The sequence below is a fragment of the Musa acuminata genome, chromosome BXJ3-11 (genome assembly GCF_036884655.1).
Source record: "Musa acuminata AAA Group cultivar baxijiao chromosome BXJ3-11, Cavendish_Baxijiao_AAA, whole genome shotgun sequence".
Lineage (NCBI taxonomy): Eukaryota > Viridiplantae > Streptophyta > Magnoliopsida > Zingiberales > Musaceae > Musa > Musa acuminata.
In genome coordinates, this window is record NC_088359.1 from 358911 (window position 1) to 381027 (window position 22117).

The window sequence follows — 22117 nt, forward strand, 5'->3', positions numbered from 1 at the left end:
CTTCATTACTGTACATCGTCCTTCCGAGTGGAGCTCCTGGTATGCTTGTTCTTTCTTTCTCTAAGAAGAGTTCCATATTCGCACTAACAAAGAAAAAACTTGGTTTGACACAGTGATGATGCAACTGCAAGAAGACTCCTATAAAAGACCCAAGAACCAGTTGTTGTTGAGAGTAATGACCAAGGACCGTTTAAGAAGGAGATTCCTCCGTCACTTCCCCATTGTTTCGACAAGACGACAGGACAAAAAAATAAAAAAAAGGAGAAGAAAATGTTCCTGCAGGTCAATGGCATCAAGTGGTGCAGATCTTTACACAACCTGGAGGATGTTACCACCTTGCAAAAGGGTAGTAGCAGTAGTGGGTTAAGCCATCGCATGGAGTGAATGCTGGCTGATGTTATGTTGGCATCCATTCGAGGTCAGAGGGAGAACATCAAGTGAGCAATTTGTCCGCTAGTACACAATCAAAATAGAGATAGAGGAAAAAGAGGTAGATGACTTTTTGAGAGAAAACTTGCAATAAATCAGCAAAGGTAGTAGTAGTAGTGCATGAAGCATGGGGGTTGCTAACAGTAGCTACCATAGTAAAGGAAGAGCAGTGTCCTCCTGGTCTTCCGTTCTTGGAAGGTGTCGTTCCTTCCCTTTGAAGACCTAAACATGGGTTCATTCAACATCTATGTGGCAGATGAAAGATCAGATAAGATTGGCATTCCAAGAACAGAAGCAAATATGTCCGAAAGAGTCTTAAGAAACAGTGACACCTGTCCTCCCATGAGGAGTTACAACTGAGGGTGATGAGTAGAGCGAGCAAACAAAGATCCACTAGTGATCTAACCACCAAAAAGATTCCCATTTCATTCTTAGAAATGGAGTGATCTATCTTATAACACAAGAACAGGATTGCTTGATGATGAAGTGTTACAGAATTTGTTGTGACCTGTGGGGAGCAATGCTATAGTTGTAATTGAATGTGAAAGAACAGGACAGAACCCAACAGAAGAGAACACAAGAGGTGACCGCTGCCTGCTGCATGGCCTACGACTTGCTTGTGGACTTTGGGATGGGTTGCTTGAAGGCGACGGTGGGAGCTATCCGGCAACTCCTCCTCTCGTGCTCCAGCACGAGCTCCCCTGCAAACCAATCCAGCTTCTCCATGTTGCTCTGCTCCCTCGTCATCTTCCCACCAAATAGCACCGACTCCACGTTCTTCTGCCTCAGCATCGCTTCCGCTGCCTCCAACAGCAGCTTCACGTTGCCCGGGCTTGCGTCGTGGTCCACCTCTTCCACACTGCATCGCCCCATGCTCGAGATATCCGCCTGTGATCCAACAAACCCATAACCGATCAGTATCCGCAAAGTGTTTGTCGAAATGCAGGATGATGGTTATTGCGCTTCGGCGGCCGTTCTCGGACGCGCAGAATGACCACGGGAACAATGAGCTGAGAGGGTGGAACGGAGAGGCAAAGACTGGAAGAACGACCTTGAGAGGACGAGTACCGCTTGCGAGATGGGGAACAGACACTAGAAACCAAGAAGAGGCAGTACCAGTGCCGAGGCTAATGCACATGCCCGTTCATCATGTGCTCCCACAGTCGCAGCGGCAGCAGCTGCGGCTTGCCAAAGCTAAGCTCTGCGGGCCGATAAGACAACTCACCTCCTTCCCCATCCCTCACAACCACAGAGGATGAGGAAGAACAAGGCGTTTTTGCCAAAGTGGAGGAGATGATGATGATGATTACGACGACGACGACGAATTCTGTCCGCCCGGAGATTCGCGCACGTTATCCGTTCCGCCACCAGGCGCTCGTTAACGGCATGGGAAGGGAACGGAGGTCGGGCGCACGTACCTGGACGCGGAGGTAGTTGGAGTTACGGCACTGGCCGAAGGCAAGCGCGACGGCGTGGTCCACGAGGTCGGCGGCGCCGTTGGCGGCGATCCGCGCGATGGGCTGGGCCCACTCCCTGGGGCCCCAACGCCGGAGCTTGCGGTATTCGGTCTCCGCCACGACTGGGGTGGCGCCGCCGCCTGCTTCTCCACAGCCGAGCGAGAGCATCATGAGGTCCTCCACTCCCCGGACGAATGGGAACTCCTGTTTGTTGTGGAGGACGTGCGTGATGGCCGCTGCCGCCGGGTTGCTCATCGCAAGCCCGCCGTCCACACCGACGCAGGCGGTGGCCCCGTCCACTGAAGTGATCTCCGCCGGCTCGAACCGCCCCAGCTCAGCCCACGTCGCCCGGCAGACCTCCCACAGCCGGAAGTCGAAGCTCTCGCTCTCCAGGGCGTCGGCGCGCGAGAACACGAGCGGCGCGGAGCTCCTCAGGTCGTAGCACGGGATCAGCACCGGCTTCACCGTGTCCTTTAGAGTCAGGCTCTCGCCAAAAGCTTCCTTCATCGCCTTCTCCATCGCCGCCGTCGTCGTCGACCCTCCGCCGCCCGGGAAGAGGCAGCGGACGAACAAGCCGGGGGAGGAGGAAGAGGAAGGCGGCGCCTTTCTGAACAAGCCCTTGCCGCGGTCGGCGAGGAAGCGCCAGGTGTCCTCGCCACGGAAGAGGGGGCGGGCACCGTCGCGGGTGGCGAACAGCATGGCGGCGAAGACGCCCCCGATGCCAGTGCCGGCGGCAACGTCAAAGTAGTCCGATATTCGTGCGACGGGGTCCCCGGACTTGGTCCTGATGGCCTGCTCGAGGTAGGCAAGGGCCTTCCCTGGGAGGATGCCGCGCATCCCGCACCCACCGCCGCCGTCGATGCAGAGCACGCACACCTTGCCCCTCTGGTTCTTGAAGGAGGACGCCTCGGCCGGCGCTGTGGCGGCTAGAGGAGGAACCCTTGTGGACCAGAGCTCGGGGTCGTCGTAGCCAAAAAGGAACTTGCTTTCCAGAATCGAGAAGATCTCGTAGCTTAGCTTATCGGTGTCGATGCTCGGATCCTCCGCCACTGTGGCTGCCTCCTCCCCGGACCTCTTCCTCCTCTGGTGCATCGGCACCAGCATCTGCTCATCCACCTCCGCCGCCATCTCCTCCTATGTCTTCCTTCTCTACAGAAGGGATCGATCAACTCCAAAGAAAGGAGCGGGGACGACCTCAAAACTGCAGGTTGCGAACCGTTGCAACCGACCGAACCGGACCCCGTCCCTCTCCTTTACACAACTAGACGCGGTCCATTGGTCCTCTCGCTACCGGCGCCTCTCTCTTCCACATACTTTCGCATGAAAAGGTTTGAACTCGGACGGAGAGGGAGCGAGATGGACGGCCTCTGTACCAATCATGGAAGACATCTGATACAGTCACTGCTCTTTGATCGGTTTCTCCTCTCCTTTTTCCCTCAAACCACGCGAGAAAAAGATGGTGGCTTGCTTGTTTGTCTCTTTGATTGCTTCCTCCCGCTCTTCTCCAGGTTTATGTTGTGGGCTTTAATGATGAGGGGATGTAACCGTGACTCATCCAGTGCATTTGTGGGTGGTTTACAGTGACGGGGAGAAGAACGTCCCTCCTCGATTCATCATCATTGATCGCATAATTACTGCGAATAAACAAGTCCAGGCAACGCGGCATTGACGGGAGAGGTTGCGGCGTCATCGTCGAGATGGAGGAGGCGACAGCGAGTGGACCGATGGATTCTGCATGGATTCCAATGGTCGTATGAGTTGCCTCCAGAGTAGCATCATCATTTGGAGCCATCTCCGGTGATGACCGATCTTGAGCTCCATTACCGTGGATAAGATGGTTTGCGGTGAGCGAGGTGGTTAGCCTGCTGCTGCTGCTGCTGCTGCACGCAACAAGGTCTGCTTTTGCTGTTACTCTAAACCAGTGGGGCATCATGCCCAAAAATTCATGGTTGCTTGGAACCGAGTTCTCAATCTGCTACATAAATTTCGGAAGCGTGACGGAGTTTCCTCGTCGAGAACATCAATGGCACACATAAATTCCGTCTTATTCATGAGCTGAAGGTGTTCGACGAATTGACGATGGTAGATGCTGGCTGTAAATAACATTTTGGTTGGGACTTCGAAGCTCGAAAGTGATCTCAGAGATCAATGAGTGCAGCAGACAGAGTCAAAATTCATCTCCGTGTTCTGCACTCGCCATATTGCACCGACAAACAAGCGGGATTCTGTTGGTCGTCTTCTTGTGTTGGGTCTATGTCAGATAACAGCGCAGAATATTGCAGGTAGGCGATCCCCGCCGACGTAGAAGCACTCCAAAACCCTACACCGCCACCTCCCCGACCGACTGCTTCCGTTACTGTGGATACATGCATCGAGTCACTCGTGCCTGCAACCTGTTTGCTTTGTTGCTGCTTCTCGTTGAGCGTTGCTGGTTTCATGTGCGGTAAGTAGTCGCAGGCCATGAACGGTTGAGCCTCTTCTCGTTTCACATATGTCTTGATGACCAATAATACTCTTGTCTTCTTCTTCTTCTTCTTCTCTTCTTCCCATTTGGACTTTTTGGGTTAAGCTATGACAAAAGTGAGAAAAACCCAGGATTAGATCCATGAAGATGAATAATTTGTTTGACTTGTCGCCATCGTCTGAAACCTAAGTTTTTGTTCAAAAGGCAAGCAAGAACTTCACCTGAAGCACTCACTCAGCACAAGTATTGTAACGAGAAGGTCAGACCAGAATTCATTGTAGGAGAGCAAAAGATGAGTCAGTGTATCGAGTTAGCTTCAGGTTATGACAGCAATCAATTCTACCATGCATTTAGGTATTTAATCTGCAGATAAAAATGCTGATAGATTTCCATCATTTACATACTACATAGACAACCATAACTCCATCCCTTGTATGTTCTCCATGAGTGTAAACCAATGTCATGCTTATTTACATCTAAAAATGTTGATCGAGTGATGAGGTTGGTGGTTTGCTTAATGTTTGGATTGTTGAGGCCCAGCTGATGGTAGTAGGGCAGACATTCCAAGGATTTAAATGAGAAGAATGAGTAGTGTATTATACATACCACCAAGACAAGAACCACATGACCATGCATTTATTGTGTGATTAGAACTTGCATTCCTAATAGAATAAATCCAAAAGTGGGAGGATGTACATGATTTTTATCTAATAGTGGATGGCGATGTTGTCGCATTATTTGTTTGTCTTCTTGTTCTTGATCATTTAGAATTTTGCAAGCAAACTCCTACTCCAACCACAACCAAATGAGGCCATATTTGTTACAGCAAATGTAGGAGAACCAAATTGTGAGCAATCGATGTGCTTTTCCAGTATTCAACTCAACTCTGTTCGTATGGATTACGATGCTTTTTTTTATATAGAATATTTGGTTCTTAGCAGATGCTTGCTTAAACCTTTTATGGATCCTGACATGGAGATCACTCAACCTTCTTCCGGTGGTGCAGGGCCAGGCTTACGCCATAGATCATTCTTTTAACGAGGAACACTCGGTGGTGCGGACTTTGCCCGGTGACCGGGTGTCGCAGTCGCTGCCCAGTGCAGATGAGGTGGGGGGAGCTCCACTATGGATGGATCGTCGCGAAGCACTCACGTCACCGTGCATTAAAGGGTGTCGATTTTCTTGTTTCTTTTATAGTTTATATTGATTTGATTTGATGTTTACCGAGCTCGCCTCGTCTTGTTGCTTGCGAAACCACATTCACCTTCACCGGAGTATCGTATACCGGGCTAATAACAAAATACATTACCGATGATCTTCTGCATGGATTTGATCTTGGCTGATGGGACGCCGAGCGGCGGTAAGGAGTTTGTGGGATCGCGATGCTCGTGTGTGAATGGGCGTGTGGCTGGAGCGTTGTTCTAGTCCCTCTCGGTAATGCCGCCATCACCGGAGGAAGAGCACCATGCAATCACAGTCTTTGTAATTTTCACAGACGTGGGTGGGGGGGTAAGAACGCCGGATCGGCCGTGTTTTGCGGTCATCGGTTGGTACTGCTTTCGGGTTGAAGAAGACTGTGTCGGTACACGTGGATGTGCGACGTCAAGGAGCGGATCACATCAATCATCCATCACGGCATCCGCCAACCCACCGACTTCCGCTTCTGTTTGGCCATTAATTCCATCGAGAACCCCGCGTTTAATCATCGCATTTAATTTCCCAGTGGTCATCTCTCCCTGCGACGGGTAACTGAGGTGGGAAACCCTCTTCTCCTCTTAGTTTCTTTGCCCTCTGGTATTGACATGTCTCATCCGGATGGAGAGCAGAGTTTTTTCAGCCTGGAGCTTTTCGCTCTCTCTCTCCTCTATGCTTCTCTGCCTTTCTCCATAACGCTTCCATCCTTTTCGGCGGGTTTGAACTCGGTTGGCGGCTGTTGCTGTCACTAGAAAGACAAGATGCCAAGCAGGGTTTGTGGGTTTCAGCCGGCTATCGACGGCAAGCACCGAGTTTCTACTGCGGCATGTATGAGCGATATTACTTTTTAGGGAGAGGGCTTCAGGAAATATTTTGGAGGAGGTCAGGTAGATTCAATCACATGGCCTATCCTGGTCTTCTTGCTACGAGGTGGTTCACTGAAGATTTTAGAGGGAACAAGGGGTTGCTGACATCCCTTGGGGCTTCACTGAAGCATCCTTCGAGAGAATCCGAACTTGTCACCGACATGATTAGTAACACTAGGATGATTGCTCTGCAATCCATTTGAGTTTCTCAGTGGATCGCTGGATGCCTCGCTCCTTTTCTTTTTCTTTTTTGTTAACCATAGCTTGCCTATTGCAATTCAACTTGCTTTACTGTTGTTCTAAGCATTTACATACTGCAATCATCTAACCATATTGATGTTCGTCTCTCAAGACCCCACGATGTTCTTGAAGAAAATAACATATTATTCATAAGCTTGTCCAAAATGCCTGAAAGCCTCTGCTTTCTTTTTGTATGCTAGAGATGAATGTATTGCCCTTTTCGACTTTTAGCAATTCTGGTGATCCATGTTGGACAGAGATACAGTGTCGTTGGTAGATTGTTCCCTCTTGTGTTTGGAAGGATTGGTCTGTTTGAGACTCTATCTGTTGCCATCTTTTCACGATATATTACCCTTGCATGATTATTTCCCTGCAGGAAGCATGGTTGGATGGAAGAACCTATCATGGTAGAATCTTCTATGAATATGCAACTGATAGAAATCTCAGAGTTCTGTCGTTTCATCTAGGAACCAGAAGCAATGAGGATACTAGCTAGAATTGTATATCTAAAGCAGTAACTGTGGTTTGTTCGTCCATTATGTCTTGCGAAATAAGATGATTATACTTGTAGTTCGTCTGCAAGAACTTTACCCTTGTTTCTAAAGCAAAATGTATCACTAAAAGAGTTCATATGAATCTTTCCTTCATATTGCGTCCTTGATAAATTAATAGATGGGTCTCAGGTACTTGATGTTAATCTTGTTTGGTCACCAATATCTGATTTCTTAAGTTGATATAACTGGAGAGGTAAAATCTCAATCATCTATTCGTCGACCTTGGTGGACAAACATTAACTTCCTTTCAATTACTTTCATCTTCTTTGTTTGTGAAGTTTTCCAGATAATTTGTGTTTCCAAATATCTGGTGAAAATGCATTACTCACAATGATATTTTTTTCGTACGTCTCTAACATCATAAGAATTTGCACATACAAAAAGGAGGAGGTATATGATTTTGAAAGTTTGTGAAGATATTGTTCTACTCGAAGATACTTGTTATCAGTTAGGCCTCCTCCAAGAGAGTATATCTATTATGTGAAAATTTGTTAGGATATAAATCCTTAGACTGGCCATCTTATCTTATACCTTTGCTAGGTGGATGCGATACTTTGATAGTTGATGATGTCATTGCATTGCTCTTGTCCTCTTTCTGAAACATAGCCTATATGTTGCTAAAATGACAGTGATGTCCTTGTCTCATTTGTGCTTAATGTTACCTTGTTCCAGGTCATCTTGTTTTTGGTTGCTCAAGTGCTTCTTTAGGGATGTGTTTGACATTTTACATGATGCTTGGAGCTACTAGTTCGTGATTATTATGATGAAAAAATGAAGCCTCAGAGCCGTGTGCTTATCAGAGTGTAGACAAGTAAAATGTCTGATACCCTCAATGAAAAGGTAATTCTTAGTTGAAGCTGTTTTTTCTAATTTAAACAGTGAAAAGTATAAAATTGATCCTCTATTCAGCAGTCTTTTGTTGCAAAAATATGCTTTTTGATTGCAATGATTTTCATACAAAAGTATTATTTGGGTAGGAGTTTACTATGTATGCATTTACTCTTCAGGTTGGAAGCGACTCTCATGAAATCGTACCTGTTCGAGATGAAAAACGGCGAAAGCTTTCCATTGATGTACCCACAAGAAATATGGGGCTTTCCTCCATGAATTATCTAAAAGCAAATGTGCCTTTAACGCCTGGCTCCGATTCCAATAGGATAAATATTCTCCCAATATGTAGCCCTGCATCTGCAAAAATGCATGCATCTCCATGCTCGACATCATCTAAGGGTAAACCTTTCATAAAGAAACTTCTTTCAGGACTAAGCTTCAAGTTCCAGCCTTCAGCTTCAGAAGTAGAGAGATACGAGACTCAAGCTCCAGAGGCATATTCTGCGGAAAAAGGGGGAAAACCTTCCCTGTTGGGCTCGTTTTCCTTTTCAAAATTATTCAGCCCGAGAATTAGGAGGACATCATCGTTGCCAATCAACTCAGACTTACATGGCAAGAGTCCACATGGCAGTACAATGGTTCATAACAGCTCCTTGGAAGTAAGTTGTTTATCATCCATGGGAATTAAAATTTTAATTATATCATCTTCACCATTTTAGTGAAATCATACTTTATTTTTGCAATTTGCATGAGTGAGTTTCATTGTAATTCAGCCATTGTTGGAGATGTGCTGCGCTCTTTTTTATTTTTGCCTTACACTCTTCATTTACGAATTCCATTTGCTTTGTCAGAGAAAAGAGGTCCAGCATCATATATCTCGTTCGCTTTCACTCCCCACAGATATCAAACATATCAAATCTAAAAGTATCAAGAGGATGAACTCCCTAGGCGGTGTATTCCGAGTAATTCCTTCTACTCCACGTGTGGTGGACTTGAGTAGCCCAGTGGCAGATTCCATCACTCCCGTAGACTCTGGTATATCATCAAAGCATCTTTGTGATAATATATACATCCTTGTGATACAACTTTTCTCTTGACATCTTGGCTATTTAAACCATGCAATATGATCATCTAGTCATCATCTGTTTAGTTTGCAGCAGTTTATAAAAGTGACACAGATGGAAATAACTGGTTTCTAAAGCTCCAAGTAAAATGCATTCTTTTCATCATCATCTAGCTACAATGGTTGATTTATTTATTTACATTATTTAGCTATTGATGGTGATGGTGAGGACATACCTGAGGAAGAGGCTGTCTGTCGAATCTGTATGACAGAGTTGTCAGAAGGCAGTAATACTCTCAAGCTAGAATGCAGCTGCAAAGGTGAACTTGCATTAGTCCATCAAGAATGTGCTGTCAAGTGGTTTAGCATTAGAGGGAATAGAAATTGTGAAGTTTGTGGGCAGGAAGTTGAGAATCTATCTGTAAGACTGCTACGAGTGCAAAGTGTTCAGACGGCTACAACACTCCCAGGCATGTCCAGACAAAGAACAGTGTATTTTTACAGGTAAAAAGTTAAATACATAGTCTTGAATGTTCTAACAGGGACGTACATAGTCTCATTATCATTGCACATGATTGCAATAACATTGAATTCTGTACTTGCTAGAGAATCATATTTTTAGATGCTTTTATGAGGATAGTATTAGTAGCACCATATTGGCTCCTCCACTTTCTCAAGTAGACATTTGTCTCTTAAAACTTATTAGGAAGCCTATTCTAAAGCATTGGTCTTCCATCTTGAAAGCTTAGTGTCAGGGAAGTAGGATGGTTCGTGAGGGATCTTACGAAAAGAAAAGCCTTATTCCAGGTTAGATTTTATGTTTAATCATCCATTGAGAAAATGGACTCCCTCCTATCTTGTATGATGACCTTCTAGACAAGTCATGATCGGTACTGTTCCGCCTAGGTTTTTTTTTTTTCATCAGATGTCAAACTGTTCTGAAAACAAAGTTACAGACAGTCTTTCAAATTTGCCTTCCTAGAAGGCTTATATGGTTCATCACCCTACCCCAGTTAGCTAACCTATGTGCTGAATCGTTAGGATCTCGATGTATATGTTGAAAGTTGACAACATTGACCTCCTTGGCCAACTTTACAATGTCCTTGTGTAGGTTCCAGAGGTACCTTGCCAAGGCACCTATCTGTGATCATAGACAAAATTGGTCCATTCCAACGAGTCTATACAAACAGCTAAGCTGCGACACCCACACTACTGGGTCCTTTCCAAGGCTTCCAAAATGGCCCTTTCCTTCACTTGGTTTGGGGTTTGCACCTTGCAGTAAGCCGACCCTGGTTCGTTATGACTAAGTAGCCCCAACCTGCAGTATTAGATAGATGTAAAGGAACCATCACACACAATGGTAAAGTCATGCATCAACACTTTTCTTCTGTAAGTCTGGTCATTCCCCTCAGGGTATTGGATATTGTTTAGGAAATCAATAGTGGCAGACACTATTTTCCAGAATAGAACATGTACATTGGTCTGGTGGTTGTGGTAATGGCAATCATTCTTGTTAATCCACAGTTGCCATAAGGTATTAGCTATCACTGTTCGAAGCAAGATTGTTTCATCTCTAGGCCTACCCTTTTGTTCCTCCAACCAAACCCCAAACCTCCAATTATCAAAATCAGAAAAGTCTAATTGTTACTGATCCCTGATCATACTCGATAACAAACCAGCACATCTACAGGAAAACAGTATATGAACAGTAGATTCTTCTACACTTCCAAATTGGGCAAAGCAGAACCAGGGAATGTATGATATTAGCTATGTGGTCCAAATTAGGCAGCCTATTCCACAGTATTTTCCATTAAAAAAAATTAATTTTGGGATAAACATTCAGCTGCCATAATGCCATCCAACCAGACCAATTATCATTCTCATATGGTACTCCCTCTCTCAACAAGCGATAAGCACTCTTGACGGAGGCTTCACCACTTGGAGTAAGAACCCAAAACCAGCGATCATCACCAGGGTTGCTAGAGATCTAAATGTGTCACCGGGGTTGCTAGAGATATAAATGCAGAGAATTCTGTCTAGTAAGAGGGGATGGAAGCAGTTAGACAATATAGCCAAATCCCGGCAATCATTCGTTCGAAAATCTGAAACCTTAGAATCAACGAAATTAAATCCACATTCACAAAAGTAGGCTACCTATTAAAAGGTATGTTGTCAAACCAAGGATCGTTCAGAATATCAGTGGTGGTTCCATGTGCCAAGCAACGACGAAGACCACCCCGAATAGATGTGATTAGGTTACAAATGTTTTGCCAGTTCCATGAGGTAAGCCATTTGAGTCTATGGTTCCAGGGGTGTATCTTGCCATACTTAGCTCTTAGAATGTTAACTCATAAAATGTCATCGTTGTTGAGAAGAGGTAGAATTCTTTTGGCACGCAAGGCTTTCCTAACCAGTCTCAGGTCATGTATACCCAACCCACCATCTTTCTTATACCTAGTAACTGTATCCCACCCAATAAGGTTCATCTTGTTAGAATAACTGTCATTGTTCCAGAAGAATTCCTGGGACAGGCATCTCATTCTTTTGAGTATGTGTTCAGAGATTTTGGTGTTCATCAAAATATGAGTCGGTAGTGAGCTTTAAGACTGAATTAATTAGCATGGCCTTCCCAGCCTGCGATTTAGTTCCTTTAAGCCAACCTTGGATTCTTCCTGGCCCTATCCACCAGAGAAGTATGGAATCTCATAGGAAGAGGATCATAGGTGATGAATGATCCCAAATACTTCATGGGCCGGGATCCTTCTTTATAATCAAGGGAGTGAATGATTTAACGCTTAACAACTAGAGCACTGCTGTGATTAGAAAAAAGGATCAGACTTGTCTTTGTTAACGGTCAGGCTAGTAAGCTTAGAATAGGTGTCTAATATCAGTTTAAGGGATTGACAGGTTTTGAGGTTAGCTTTGAAAGCCACAAAGACATCATCAGCGAACATTAGGTGTGAATTCCTAATTCCGTGAATGTTAAAGGGGGAAATTCCCTAGATTTTGCTGAGTAAGGATAAACAAATACAAGGGAAGTGGATCCCCTTGTCTGATACCTCTCTTATCCTTAAACCACTCAGAGTGCAAACCATTAGGCATTGCACAAAAAAATAGGAGAGGAAATGCAGGCATGGACCCATCCACTAAATTTCTGAGGAAAATTCATCCGGGACAGTGTTTCCCTTGTTGCCATCCAAGATACTTATCATAGGCCTTACAATTGTCTAACTTCAACAAGGTCAAGGGGTTTCTACATCTAAATTTAGTGATCATGATGTTGTCATGGATGTTTCTACCTGGTGTAAAGGCTGACTGTTCATAATCCACATGACCATCAAGAAAGGGCTTAATCCTATTGGCAATGGTTTTAGCCAAGATCTCGTAAATTACATTATATGAAGAGATAGGACCCATTAGGGTTCTTCAGGATGAAATCTAATTTTAACTGTATTGTTTCTCCATAGACTTTGTGGATTCTGTTCATCAAGACATGATATTGGGGATTTCTGTTGTTGTCCTAAGTGCTCCAATTTTTTCACTTTCCGAGTTATTTCCTGTGCTCTTGAAATTTATGAAATATTTTTGGTATATGCCCATGATGTGGCTTGTCCACGTTGCCTTGGGTCTGCTAATCTATATGGTTTTATGGTACTTTTAGTCTAATTCTTTAAGAACTTTCCACAAGTCAGAAAACAATTCAAGAATCTGTCTGCTTTGTGTTTTTATATAAAATTTCCTTTGTGCCACTTGGACCAAGGACTCAATTAAGGTCAGCCGCAAGCTCACTGGTGTTGTATCGGAGAAATACATGAATTCATGCTTCGACTTAGCTTGGTGGTGTTTCTAATGTTGCTGCTTGTTCTCAGGTTCTCGCACGAGATGCCTGTTCTCGTCATCATTAGCATGCTTGCGTATTTTTGCTTCCTCGAGCAGCTATTGGTAAGAAACATCTACACCTCTTGTAGCTTATCTATACATGACTGGTACAATTGGCAGGTAGCAGATGTCGGTACTGCTGCACTAGCTATTTCGGTGCCCTTCTCATGCATCTTGGGAGTATTCGCATCCCTCTCCGCATCAACCATGGGTAAATTTTACTTGTGTGAGATGATAAATGTAGTAGTTTAATTCATGTTCTGATGGGGATCTTTCATCCAAATGTAATTATAGTGATGAAGAGATTTGTTTGGATCTACGCGACGGTTCAGTTTATGTTGGTGGTCTTCTTCGCCCATCTTTTCTACTCCTATGTAAGTAGGAAACAAATCTGCACAGACGAAAAAAAACTCGGTAGTGAAATCCTGTGTTAAGTATGTGATCAACATATTTTCTTCTGGAACTGCAGCTTCATATGCAAGTCATTATATCCATCGTCCTCGCTATGTTTGCTGGATTTGGTGTTGCGATGTGCGGAAATACGATCGCCATCGAGTCGTGGAGATGGAGGAGGAGGAGGAGGTGGCACGTTGCGTCAGCTGGCAGTCTCACTCCTCTAGAGATTGTGCCATCGTCGAGCCAACAACAGGTACAATGAGCACACAGTCTCTCTCAACATTTGCATCATCACAGTGGAGTGAGTGATAGCAATCTTTGTCGAGGGAAATCATTCCTCCTGATCTCTATTATGTTTGTGGAGTGGTGGATCACAAGACTGATCATTTGTTGCTGGGCCAAATGGGTATCTATCTAAAGCTAATTATAATCTTCGGAGTTGATGGATTGGGTTTTGCTATTATATACGTAGGAATGGTCGATTATAATTGTTTTACAGTCGACGAAGATAAATCTGCTCCGAATGCTATGCTGGCAAACAGTTAGTTGGATGCACGCATTAAGATCAATTGCACACGGTGATCACGTGGAATGATAGTTAAGATCATTTAATGTTAGTATTAGGCAAAATGATAATTAATGATAATTGCATTAAGATTATTGAGATCAAAATGATTAGTTACAACAACGACCCCTTCTGTTTGAACGACAAAAATAAAATAAAATGGAATAAGAAAAGGTTATTTTTTTCGATGGTTATATATATATATATATGCCTCTCACACACTCTCTATTATTTTATATGGTCTACAAAAAGAATTAAGATATGCAAACCAAACCAAAACAAACCAAAGCAAATGTACTTAAGCTAACAACAAAACCCACCCAATCATCTCACATACTATGTTTGTAACTAATAGTGACTTAGTATTAATACCATGGCATCTCATCCTCACAGGATCTCCCTGCGGGTGGCCGAACCATACCTGGCCCGCCGGATGTTCTGCCGCCGCTTCCGGTACACCGCCGCCCCCATCCACGCCAGTGCCGCCGCCGCCGCAATTACCCCTACCGCGATCCCCGTCTTGTTCCCACTCCCACTCTCTCCTCTCTCATCCGCCTCAACCATCTCCGCGGTTTCGATAGCCCCAGTTCGGATCTCGTCGTTCGGCAAGGCCGACGACGACAGCGGAGCCAGAAGTGGAAGGGGGCTTCCAGGCAATGGAGCCGGAGAAGGAAGGGAAGAGGCCAAAGGCGAGGGAGATGGAGCGAGAGAGATGCGCGCGGGCTCTAAAGGAGCAGGCGCCGACGACGACGAAGCCAGAGAGGACACGGAGTTCCCGGGCAATGGAGCCGCCGAGAAAGGGGAAGAGGCCATCGGCAAGGGAGAAGGTGGGAGGGAGATCTGCGAGGACGAAGGATCCGCCGTCGAGAGGAGGAAAAGCAGCAGCAGAGGAGGGAGCAATGCTGTCACCGCCATGGTAAGCCACCGCGCTCTCTCCCTCACGAGGTGCCCAGGGTGAGATAAATAGAGAGGCGATGGGTGGCCGTTTCTGGCTGACGGACGTTAGAATGGATGGTTGGGATGGATGGAGTCTACGCAACGAACGATGGATCGAGACGGGCAGGTTGGTGAGGGATAGGACGGGCCAACTTCTCAATGTTAACGGGTCTCGGATCTTCGATCAAGCCGACTGCTTTGCGGAAGCGGACTATTGGATGATCTCGGCTCAAGACACCGAAACGGGCGAACGAGGTTGTCAATGCGGATCCCGTTACGCCTCGTCTCCTCTTCGTACGGCTTTTTAGACAGCGTGGGATACGCCTTATTCTCGGTGATGGACTTCAATCATGCAAAGCATGCGATCCTCCGAACCCGCGCTGCTGCCTATCTTTCAACTCCTCCAAGAAAACCAAAGGAAAGAATTCCTCCGTGCTCAGATCCAAAGGCTTTCTCTGGGTGATAGTAAACGCATGTTATATTGGGACGTGAGCTACAAGAAGATAATATTAGATCTACACTCGTGTATTATAATAATTGTTGGTGAACAAACGTGCTATGATTCGTGAGTCTGGTCCACGGGTCAATGTCGGAAGTCTTCTGTTAGCTGAGCTAGATGTCGAGGTCGATCAAACCCTCATGACGGGGTATTGATCAGCGTTCCTTGTGTGCCGATCCAGACGACATGTATGCCGAGCCGCATCTCTCCTTCTTTAGGGTGGCTGGCAGCTCACCTTTGTGAGGTGATCGAGTTTTCCTACAAGAATGGCCCTCGTCGGGATCACCCGACAAGGCCCCTCCGACGAGCAAGTCAGTAGAGTGATCAATTGATTTTTGTCCCCCTCTACCAGATGCTGGCTAAAGGTCTTTATAGTAGTGCACGTGAGTCGATCGTACGTGGGTTGGCATGGTAGACATGTCAAACAGTGTCTTGGTACGAATTTTGACTTGGCGTGTCTCGGGAGCGACTCTGTCTCGGGATTCCCGAGATATGACGTGCCGAGCAATGTCTTAGTACGGATTCTGAGTGTGACCGATGGCGTCGGACTCTGACACGTCTTGGGTCAAAATATACCGTATCAATAATATTGGATCATTTCATTCTCCTTTTTGACATGATTTTCTCCGTCATTTTACCACTCACTGCATGTATTTCTAATTTCCTATCAAATCAGAAACTGAAGCATTTCCATATTAAAGTTTACTTTTGAGCCTAACATTCATCATGTAAACTTGCCATTGCCTAAACGTGTTATGGCATCGTTGACACACAGCACACTGTGTCAACACTGCAGCAATGCCATCAGCCTCCATGTGGCGAGTATAAAGAAACAGCATGTTAGCTTTCCACTCGAGAAAGGGGGGCCTTTATAAGAAGAGAGTCCATTATTCTTTGTAATTTGAAGCCTACTTTTACAAATGACTGACACATTATGCCAAAATCTTAAGTTACAAGATTTTTCACGCTGAACTAACTGCAGGACGAAATTACTGTGTTTGAGCAACTCGAAGGACTTACAATTCATCTTTGACATCCGCACCGCCACTGTTCTCACCAGCAGAAGCAGATCCATCAGAGGCCTCAGTTTTCAGGACTGATGCCGGCCTCTGGAGCTTGAATGGGATCGATGCATGCTTCTTAATGAAATTGTAGAACGCCTTCACTGTTCTATCTGCATCCACTGTGATCTACATATTTCCAGTGACAAAGAAGCACAACAATGTCATGATATGAAAGAGGGGAAGAATAAAAAGAAAGAAAGAAACATCAAGATAGTTACCGGTTCAAAACTCTTGTTTCCAGCTGGAAAGAAAAGAAGTGTAGGGAAACCATCAGCCTGAAACAATTCAAACAGATACATTGATATCAGCTTCCACATAGCAATCAGATTATATGTTTGACGCTGTTCAGCCAAGCATCAAATCCATATTCTAGTTTTTACATGATTCCATTTCATGCTTGTGAGGTCATCAAGACCAGGTTGACAGGTGAACAAAACACATCGAGAATAATTAATTGCAGAAGGAAGTGATAAAATAGCAAATTTGGAATAACTCTGCAGGAAGAACATGACACCAAATTATCTATCAAAAATCAATTCTCAAGTCGATCTGAATATTAAGATTATCAAAGAACATGTCAGGATTAAGACCTTGGCCCGAGGGTGCTCATTTGTGGTACCATCCATTTTCGCTATCACCAGAGACTCAATGCCCCGAAGATGTTTGGCAAGCTTGTTGTATGTTGGCTCTAATGCTTGGCAATGCCCACACCATGGTGCATATATCTGGATCACAAAATGAATGAATTACAAACTACAAATGAGAATGGCTTCATTTTTTGTAAATGAATCTATTCACCTCAAGAAGAACATCCTTTGATTCATCCAAAACAATCTCATCAAAATTATTTCCAACAATGATTTTCACATCCCCATCATTCTGTGCACATCCACAGAAATATAAATTCTTAGATCAAAGAAATGGACACAATAGAAGCAGGAGTGGGAAACTAAGCAACTTACTGTCTCAGGTAACGGATCCGATTTGTAGAAGGGCTTAAGCGTGTCTTCCAAAAAACCCTCAGCAAATTTCTAAACAAAGAAAACAACTCTATTATCTAGATTTCATGAATGTCATAGAAATGTGATTTACCTGAAGGCTGATATGTTATTTTAATATATCAAATAGCATGGTCTAGTTGTTATTTAAGATGTACCTTAACAGCATCAAGTGTGACTTCACCCTCAAGAATAAACTTCTTAGCATCTTCATTTCCTGTGTATGCCACAACCTGTTCAAGTCATATAACAAGAATAAGCATCAAAGGAAAGAAAGACTATAGCTGACATATCCACTACTGTAGATGAAATAGTAATGTCGCCAATCAATAGAACAAAATTAGGACAGCTTATGAGAAACATATTTACCTGTGGATCATCTCCAGTGACTCCAAAGTAATCTGAAACTGGTTTACCAACATCCTCATTGTCCATCTCCACATATACAAATATAAGCTTGAGACAGAAATGGAAAACGAAGCTAGTCAGATTTCACCCAACAAAATGGAATTAGTATACTGAAATAAATACACCATATAAAAAAAGATGATTGGATTTTAGCTGGATGAAAATTATGTTGGGAACAATATTCAGCCACTCACTTGACAAATCAGGACCCATTAATTCCACAATCAAATATCTGCCAACAAGCTAACGGGACAGAGAAAAACTACATCAATTGATGTACTAACTACTTGCATCAGAGAGACTATTCTCCAACAGCTTATCATATCGCTTAACCGGTAAATTAAGTGCTACCAAGAAAACATGATTAAAACTAACATAATCAAATATATTGGAACTATATATTTATTAGAATAGTGAACTCCTTCACAGCATCTTAGAACCAGAGATCTGCTACACATGTTCAATAGGATTATTTACTCAATAGTATAAATAGAAGAACTGTAATATCTCCATCAGCACATTCTGAAAGTTCACTAAACCCAAAACTAAAGAAAACAAAGTATTTAGTATTCTTCCGAGGATTATGCAACTCATAGAACTGCAGGGTTGAAGTATTAAAACCTACCTTTCCCTTAAAGAATTTTGCAGCCTCCTGGAATGCTGGCATGACCTTTCTGGTATCATTTGAGACAGCAAAGAGCAAAAGCTGATAAAAAAAATAAATGAAGTTCCAAATGAGAAGATAATTAATTGAGGTTAAATAAATGACATATAATAGCCTTATAGGATCCACCTGTTTTTTAATGGGATTTTCAAATATTTCTGGGGCAGATTCCCTTGTAAATGGAGTGACCAAGGGAAGCTTGTTGGCAAACACAAAATCAACAATTGCTGACTTACTGAATTGACCATCTACATGAAATGAAATCATAATGTCAATAATCAATATCAACCTCTTACACATCATTACAAGTATTAGCAACTCTAGAGCACTACACGAATGAGCATACCAAAGTAGGATATCTTTTCTGCCTCCTTCTTCAACAACACCACAGAGGGACGTTTAGCACTGGGATCAATATGAAAAAGCTTTGCAACATCAGGATTGACAGTTTGGTAGAAGTTGACACCATCTTCAAGTTTTGAAGCAGCAGAAAGCTCCTGACTTTCATCACCCTACAGATAATAAAAGAACAAACAAATGTTACTGCATCAAAAATCACTTTCAGCATCTGACGATATGCCCAATTAATATCCACTAATAGGACATAATGATCATCCAGCACTTGAATCCAATTTTACTTTATAAGATAGAACTTAAGTTTCACTGTTCTCTGCATATTGCATAATGTTGACTGATTAATATTGTTTCATCATACCAAAACACCATCTTAAATTTTGTTTTCTTCAAACCTTCCATAAATGATGATACGCCATATCCATATATTCTCAAGAATAAAGGTACCAGAGGCATATTTTAGAAAATAAGACACAACTTTGGACTTGAGCAAGTTAGGCTCGCTATGGACATTTATGTACCCATACCCTTGATATCCAATTTCCTAAATTATAGATACTGCTTTCGTGGCACTAGACTGAAAGGACCTCAATTTCCCCAGGAACTCATTTTAACAAAATCAACTTTAATAGCAAGCCCAAGTTCTAGGCAACTGAACTGTGTTGAAGCAAGGACCGCTGCACCACTCGAACGGTATGGTATGGGCAGTACATATCAGTCCGGCGTGGGCTGGTATGCGGACCACCAACGTTTCGGGTGGTCCAGTTAAAATAATAATAAAAATAAGAAAAGTGATGGGGCTATCCAACTCGGCATTAAAAAAGAAAAACAAATTGCAAGCCCACTTCTCGCATATGATGCTGCTGTCATCACTGTCGCTGTTTCGCAATGTCGCTGCTGCCACCGCCACTGCTTCGTGAATCCTTGGTCATGTCATTGCCGCCAATGCCAACGCCATTGCTTGTGTTTCTTCTTCTTCTCAAGTACTTCTTCGCACGTATGCTCCCACCTCTTCTCCTCCTCCTCTTCTTCCTTCTTTCTTCTCCTCCTCCTCCATCACTTCTTCTTCCTTTTTCTTCCTCCTCCACGCTTCGTCTTCTTCCTTCTTCCTTCCATCTTTTTCCTCCTCTATTCCTCCACTGCCCCTTTCTCTTCTCCCTCTTTTTCTTCATCTGTAAAACACCGGTGCATACCAGTGTACCATATGTCAATACACCAGTATTGACCGGTACATATCGGTCCGACATATCGCCGAAATAGGTCAAGTACCTGAAACTACAATCGTTGTGTTGAACAAACCCCTTCCTCTTTTTTTCCTTTCAGCAGTCATGGAACCAGTTCAATGCACTTAATATCAATTTTGTAGTTATTTAAAAAATCTCAAAAGAATAAACTACCATTGAAGAAATTAACATGAGTTGTTTACAGTTTAAAACTAAAAAGGAGCTAAGAAGATACCACCAAAGAGTCCAGAAAGCCCAAAACCACTTTGCTTTCAGAAGTCAGGATCTTTTCTGCCTCATCAACTGTTGTTATATTTTCAACTCCAGGTCCTATCTTCTTCTTGATCCAGGTGACAATTGCATCCCTGATCATAAAATGATAGGAAAGAGATTAGAAAAGCTGAAGTAAGGAATTATCTAAAGAATTACGAGGAAAAAAATAGAAAAAAAAAAAGAGCCACAGGTTAATAAAAGTGAACCCAAGAAAACAGAATTCTGACTACAGACGAGCCCCTGCTTCTTTCTATGGCATCCCCATTACTTGTCAGTTCGCTAAACGACACTCAAATTTCCACTTTTTGCTAATGGATCTTGAGAGACGTTCATTAGTTCCTTGACGCAGATCTATGTCTGTTTCAGACAAGACCATTGATGTCCGCAAGATCATCACTTTAGTAGACGTTGAAACTCGGATGGAAACTAATTCCAAGAACGACTCTTATAGAAGAAGCATTAGATATGAAGAAAAGGAAATGGGGAAAAGAACTGAAGATTCTTGAGGGGAAAAAAAGAGAGGAGAAAAACACAGCAATTGGTAAGTGAACTACTGGATATGGGAAATTCGCAAAGGAATCAACCGAAATTAGGCCAGATCGAGGCGAAGGGGATTCAGATCTAAGGAAAGGGCAAACACGGTCTCGTAAAACTTACCTACTCCTCTGGCCGGGGTAGTCCCTGTGGACACCGTCGACGAGGAACAGCACGGTGGGGAACCCCTGCACCTCGAAGCGCTGAGCGAGCTCGTTCTCCTCCGTGGCGTCCACCTTGGCAAGCACCACGTCCTCCCCCCGGAGGGCCGTGGCGGCGGCTGCGTACTCCGGCGCGAGGGCCTGGCAGTGCCCGCACCACGGCGCGTAGAACTCGACCATCACGTGGCGGTGCTTCTCCAGGAAGTCGCTGAAGTTGCCGTCAGTGAGCACCACGACGTCCGTCTCATCGATTGTGGGCACCGCGTTGTGCGATCCGTGGCCGAGGTCATCGAAGGCCTCGTCCTGATCCTGGTCGTCGTACTCGGACTCATCGGTGTCCGAGTACGAGTCGTCGGCGTGGTCCCCGGAGTCCTTGTCTTCATGGCTGACGGCGACTCCCTCCTCCTCCTCGAGGAAGCTGAGGTCCTCCTCGTCGAGGTCCAGACCGGCGCCTCCCAGGGGGGCGGAGGCGACGACGGCATGGGCGAGGAGGAGAGCCGAGATGGCGAGGGCGAGGAGGAGAACTCGAGACGTCATGTCTCCACCTCGAGGTATAAACCGTGCGTTTCAATCACGGGGTTGGCGTCGACAGGGGTTTTTGTAAGGAAAACGGGCAGCGAAGAAGCGCCGCTTGGACACGTGGGGACACTTAACTGGCGCGACGACGTAGAAAGCCAAGCTTTCGTCGAGTGGCACGCCGCCACGTGATATGCGTCAGCTTCGAGGTCTGACACAGGCGGGGAAATAGAGCCGCAGTTTAAAAGGATGCGGAGATCTAACCGTTGGTCATTGATCGTACGGTATTGATCAAGTAAGTGCATCCCACTCGAGTTCAGATGAGCAGCAGATCTTTTTTTGTGCGACAAAAAGAAAATTATTGCCTTGAGATTCGGAATTTCTGCCTTGAGATACGTGTGGTGCACTAAAGTGCCTGCGGTTTCCGAACTCGGACGCTCTTGTACAATTGTTGGGTCGGATTTACTAAGTTGCCACGAGGATGAACGTTGACAATTGTTGGGTCGGATTTAGTCGTGCTAAGAACCGAAGACTAAATGCAAAGCTACG

At 44.4% G+C, this 22117-nt stretch overlaps 3 protein-coding genes across 7 annotated transcripts; 1 reads left to right on the top strand and 2 right to left on the bottom strand.

The window, feature by feature from the left end:
- Window positions 1-831: 831 nt before the first annotated feature.
- LOC135652917 (patatin-like protein 6) lies at window positions 832-3429 on the bottom strand. 2 transcript variants are annotated; one of them, XM_065174253.1, is made up of 2 exons: window positions 1848-3428; window positions 832-1317 (listed from the first exon to the last, which is right to left on the bottom strand). In XM_065174253.1, the coding sequence occupies exons 1-2, from the start codon at window positions 3012-3014 to the stop codon at window positions 1036-1038; spliced, it is 1449 nt and encodes a 482-aa protein (XP_065030325.1). In that variant the 5' UTR covers window positions 3015-3428; the 3' UTR covers window positions 832-1035. The 2 variants fall into 2 exon arrangements, 1 of the variants encoding a protein (XP_065030325.1); XR_010502256.1 differs by having other exon boundaries at window positions 1178-1317; window positions 1546-3429.
- A 2511-nt stretch (window positions 3430-5940) lies between these two features.
- Window positions 5941-13816, top strand: LOC103970820 (uncharacterized). 4 transcript variants are annotated; one of them, XM_018821024.2, is made up of 9 exons: window positions 5947-6431; window positions 7877-8044; window positions 8212-8694; window positions 8887-9070; window positions 9308-9602; window positions 12968-13040; window positions 13098-13188; window positions 13272-13351; window positions 13447-13816. In XM_018821024.2, exons 2-9 carry the CDS (start codon window positions 8021-8023, stop codon window positions 13633-13635), a joined length of 1419 nt encoding a protein of 472 aa, XP_018676569.2. In that variant the 5' UTR covers window positions 5947-6431; window positions 7877-8020; the 3' UTR covers window positions 13636-13816. The 4 variants fall into 4 exon arrangements, with proteins under 4 accessions (XP_065030321.1, XP_065030324.1, XP_065030322.1 ...); XM_065174249.1 differs by having other exon boundaries at window positions 5941-6431; window positions 12968-13188; XM_065174252.1 differs by having other exon boundaries at window positions 5941-6426; window positions 12968-13188.
- A 2409-nt stretch (window positions 13817-16225) lies between these two features.
- Window positions 16226-21630, bottom strand: LOC135653339 (protein disulfide isomerase-like 1-4). The gene is made up of 12 exons (XM_065175221.1): window positions 21015-21630; window positions 20320-20449; window positions 18854-19019; window positions 18637-18755; window positions 18469-18549; window positions 17805-17891; window positions 17594-17668; window positions 17400-17468; window positions 17236-17316; window positions 17028-17162; window positions 16656-16712; window positions 16226-16563 (listed from the first exon to the last, which is right to left on the bottom strand). Exons 1-12 carry the CDS (start codon window positions 21587-21589, stop codon window positions 16390-16392), a joined length of 1749 nt encoding a protein of 582 aa, XP_065031293.1. The 5' UTR covers window positions 21590-21630; the 3' UTR covers window positions 16226-16389.
- Between the last annotated feature and the right edge of the window lie 487 nt (window positions 21631-22117).

Bases quoted from the DNA above. Each gene is read 5' to 3' on its own strand.
- LOC103970820 (XM_065174249.1), top strand. From the start codon at position 8,021: ATGTCTGATACCCTCAATGAAAAG. The intron at 8,695-8,886 runs GTAAGTTGTTTA...TTGCTTTGTCAG, and splicing joins TTCATAACAGCTCCTTGGAA to AGAAAAGAGGTCCAGCATCA. The intron at 13,189-13,271 runs GTAAATTTTACT...ATGTAATTATAG, and splicing joins CCTCTCCGCATCAACCATGG to TGATGAAGAGATTTGTTTGG.
- LOC135652917 (XM_065174253.1), bottom strand. From the start codon at position 3,014: ATGGCGGCGGAGGTGGATGAGCAGATGCTGGTGCCGATGCACCAGAGG. The intron at 1,318-1,847 runs GTACGTGCGCCC...GTTGGATCACAG, and splicing joins CCAACTACCTCCGCGTCCAG to GCGGATATCTCGAGCATGGG.
- LOC135653339 (XM_065175221.1), bottom strand. From the start codon at position 21,589: ATGACGTCTCGAGTTCTCCTCCTCGCCCTCGCCATCTCGGCTCTCCTC. The intron at 20,450-21,014 runs GTAAGTTTTACG...TTTTATGATCAG, and splicing joins TACCCCGGCCAGAGGAGTAG to GGATGCAATTGTCACCTGGA. The intron at 17,892-18,468 runs GTAGGTTTTAAT...TTCTGTCTCAAG, and splicing joins CAAAATTCTTTAAGGGAAAG to CTTATATTTGTATATGTGGA.